General features: G+C 43.6%; 1 protein-coding gene across 1 annotated transcript; it reads left to right on the top strand.

The window, feature by feature from the left end:
* Positions 1-974: 974 nt before the first annotated feature.
* On the top strand, positions 975-3155 carry LOC118648763. Its single transcript, XM_036295177.1, has one exon. The coding sequence runs from the start codon at positions 975-977 to the stop codon at positions 3153-3155; it is 2181 nt and encodes a 726-aa protein (XP_036151070.1).
* The last annotated feature ends 1095 nt before the right edge of the window (positions 3156-4250 follow it).

Consider the following 4250-nt stretch of genomic DNA (forward strand, 5'->3'; position numbering starts at 1 on the left):
CGAGTCCGGCAGATACGTTGTGCGATTACCATTCCGTCATAAAGAGTACGATTTCGGAAATTCACGCTCAATCGCATTGCGTCGCTTCCACGGGTTACAAAAACGACTAGAAGCCAATCCGATACTCAAGCAGGAATATACGCGAGTATTAGACGAATATGTTAGTCTCGGACATATGTCTTTAATTCCGAATGACTCTGGAAACGGATATTACCTTCCCCACCACGCGGTCGTGAAAACGACGAGCGCCACGACGAAGGTGAGAGTAGTTTTCGACGCGTCAGCCAAAACGGATAGGGGCGCATCTCTAAATAGCTTTTTAATGGTCGGTCCTACAGTACAAGATAAACTATTTGAACATTTGTCGCGGTTTCGTACGCATCGATACGTAATAACAGCCGACATTGAAAAATGTATCGGCAAATTTGGATACATCCGGACGATCGACAATATCAGAAAATTTTCTGGATACACAACAACAAAATTACCACCTTCCAACTCAACACGGTCACGTTCGGAATATCCTCCGCTCCATTCCTCGCTATCCGGTCAATTCAACAACTCGCGATCGATGAAAGAGAGACATTTCCAGTCGCCGCGGAAATCTTACGCCGAGATCTATACGTAGACGATCTGTTAACGGGGGCCAACGACTTAGAAATGCTCAAACGAATACGCGACGAAATTATATCGATATTGAGGCGCGGCGGTTTCAATATACGTCAGTGGGCATCGAACCACCCACAAGCGCTGGAAGGCTTGAACGAACGAACAATAGACGTAGAATTTCTTACGAAGGAAGATCCGATCCTAAAAACTCTCGGAATTTCGTGGAACGCGCGCCGCGACGAATTTTTATACAACGTCAAGCACATTAAACCTATCTCGCGGGTGTCTAAGCGGCATATACTATCGGAAATCGCTAAAATATTCGATCCGTTAGGGCTGCTCGGGCCCATCATCTCGCGTCAAAAATGTTAATGCAGGAATGTTGGAAGGCGCAAATCTCGTGGGATGAATCTGTACCCACCGTTTTGCATTCGTCATGGCTGTCATTTACAGAACAGCTAAATATGATCGACGGACTAACTATTCCGCGTCAATTAATAATTAATAATCCCAAAAGCGTGCAGGTACACGGTTTTTGCGACGCTAGCAAGATAGGATACGGCGCCTGCTTATACGTACGGTCCTGCGACGAACAGGGCAACACCCTCGTGCGGTTATGGTGCTCTAAGACACGCGTGGCCCCCCTTAAAGAAACAACAATTCCGCGACTTGAATTGTGCGGGGCCTTAACACTCGCAAGATTGTTTAAGGAAGTGTCGAATTCATGGAATTCGTGCCCGAACAAAATTACTTTTTGGTGCGATTCTATGATTGTACTTCATTGGCTAAAGAAGGCCCCCGCGACACTTAAGGTATTTGAAGCGAATCGAGTGGGGGAAATTCAAAAGATAACAGACGGTCTCGAGTGGCGGCATATAAAATCCGAACATAATCCGGCGGACGCGTTGTCGCGAAGTCAGTTCCCGCGGGAGTTCTTAAAAAATGAATCGTGGTTCGACGGCCCCGCGTGGCTAAGCCGGCCCGAAGAGAATTGGCCAGAGTCAATTGAAATCCCCATTAAAGATCTGCCCGGGTTAAAAAAGGCCGTTTGTCTACTATCCTCAAAACTCGAAACAAGATACATATACGACGGATTTTCCTCCTATACGCGATTAACTCGCGCCATTGCGTATGGCTTACGAATGTTACCGTCAAACCGAAATAAAGGCGCGCTTACGATACAAGAGGTATGCGAGGCGGAGGTCCGAATACTAAAACTGATACAGAATGAACAATTCGCGAATGAGATTACTAGAATTTCAAATTCACAAGACGTAAAGGGCTCAAAATTAGCATCGTTAAGTCCAATACTAGATCAATCAGGTTTACTTCGCGTGGGTGGCAGGCTGCGAAATGCCGCCATTCCCATTTCGCAAAAACACCCGATATTATTACCGTCACATCATCACGTAACTGATCTAATTATTAAAAACGTTCACGAAAAAAATTATCACGCCGGCATCCAAACGACACTTTATGCAGTACGTTATCGCTTTTGGTTATTAGACGGAAAGAATCAGATACGAAAGATAGTGAGACAATGCGTACGCTGCATTAGATTCCGCGCGTCACCTGTTGAGTATAAAATGGCCGACTTACCAAAATCAAGATTGAACGAATCGATCGCATTTAATCATACGGGACTCGATTTCTTCGGACCAATGTTCGTAAAGGAGAAAAAGCAACGGAACAGAGGCCGAGTCAAAGTATACGGATGCGTTTTCATTTGTATGTCATCAAAAGCCGTTCATATCGAGATCGTTAGCGACCTGTCCACGGAAGCATTTCTAGCGGCATTAAAACGGTTCATGGGACGTAGAGCCATCCCAGCACACATATATTCGGACAATGGCACAAATTTCATAGGTGCTAATAATCAATTACGCGAATGGTACGCCCTATATGAATCAGCCGAATTTAAGACTCAAATAAACGAATTTGCGACTACAAACAAAATTTCTTGGCACTTTAACCCTCCCCTCTCTCCCCATTTCGGGGGCATTTGGGAGGCTGCAGTCAAGTCATTTAAGCATCACTTCAAACGAGTGATAGGAGACCGCTTATTCACATATGAAGAACTCAATACGCTAGCCATTGAAATCGAAGCCATACTGAACTCACGGCCTTTGTGCCCTATATCTACCGACCCTAATGACCCCCTGGCTTTAACGCCTGCACACCTTTTAGTGGGGCGACCGCTCACGATGCTACCTGAAAATAATTACTTATATGTTCCAGAGAATCGCCTTACTTCCTGGCGACTGATATCCAAGGCCCGACAAGACTTTTGGCGCAAATGGCACGTCGAATATCTGACGGAATTACAACGACGACAAAAATGGACCAAGTCCAATACCGAACTGAAACGTGACTCGATTGTCATAATTATCGACAAAAATTTACCGTGCATGCGGTGGCAGCTTGGGCGGATTGTGGAGCTACATCCTGGAGACGACGGGCTGGTCAGAGTAGCCAGCGTCAAGACTTCTCAAGGAATCTTCAAGCGAAACACGAAATTATTGTGCCCTTTAACAACCGATTCGTAGTTTAAGCGAACTTGTCCATTGTTTTTTCTTACGACAGTTATGTAATAATCGCATTCGGATAAGCGCCAACCCGAAGGACGTATACAGTGACGTATCGACATTATATTATGTAATAATACATCATTTTTCATATGTTGATCGCTACCTCTCAACGGGGGGAGGATGTTCCGTAGAACAGATTTAGAAAATTCCAGAACAAGCGAGAAGTTCCCGTAGCGTGAAGTGGGGATGTTAGACAAGATGATGCAACTTGTGACCGCCCACGGTGTAAAACAACGAATGACCGTGAATCTATGACCGCCTACCTTACAAGGTAGGGGTAGCGGGTTACGTAGGGTCAGCGAAAAGGATACTCACTTCTGTGCGAGATCTCGTCTAGTACGGTCACGTATTTAGTCTAAAGTCAGTGCGATTATTCGTGTAATTGTTTTAGTATATACATTTATATAACCTTCGAACGTTTATCATAAGACAATTCACCAACTGTCAGGGTTATCCCGCAGTTGCAGTGTAGCGAGTCTGACTCGCGTACCGGGGCCCCGCGTACCCGCGTATAATACGAATTATAATACGAACGTTATAACGATACGAGTAGTCGAAGCATTACTAACTCGTATAATCACTGAGGGGTTTTTATGCCGTAAGGCTTTTCCCCTACGAGCAATAAAGGTTTGTCCCTGAGCTCAATCAAACGTTTCATTTATTCAACCTCCCACCAAAAAATCGAAATAGCGGAACTTATCCTTACCGGAAGGTTTCGACGATACATTAATATTTTTACTTATCCTTATTACCTGCCTAACTGTATTCCTATGTATTAGCGTCATATTCCTACCTACCCGTATGATTAATTATCGCGACTGTAATTACTCCAGGGAGAAATAAAATTTTAAAAGAGAGTTCAAAACATTTTAAGTTTATGGTTAAATTTAGTTAAATGGAATAGAGTATCGAAAACGAAATGGCGTTTCCAATTACGCGCATACATACAAGATATTTTATGTATTTCTAAAAAAATTATTTAATAATACATATTAAATATACCTGATAAGTTAATTCATATAATTCATCGAGGATTAAATATTAAATCCTAAT

Source organism: Monomorium pharaonis, unplaced genomic scaffold, assembly GCF_013373865.1.
Source record: "Monomorium pharaonis isolate MP-MQ-018 unplaced genomic scaffold, ASM1337386v2 scaffold_668, whole genome shotgun sequence".
Taxonomy (NCBI): domain Eukaryota; kingdom Metazoa; phylum Arthropoda; class Insecta; order Hymenoptera; family Formicidae; genus Monomorium; species Monomorium pharaonis.

What these genes read in the sequence shown, in the direction of transcription:
- LOC118648763 (XM_036295177.1), top strand. Translation starts at nt 975, where the DNA reads ATGTTAATGCAGGAATGTTGGAAGGCGCAAATCTCGTGGGATGAATCT.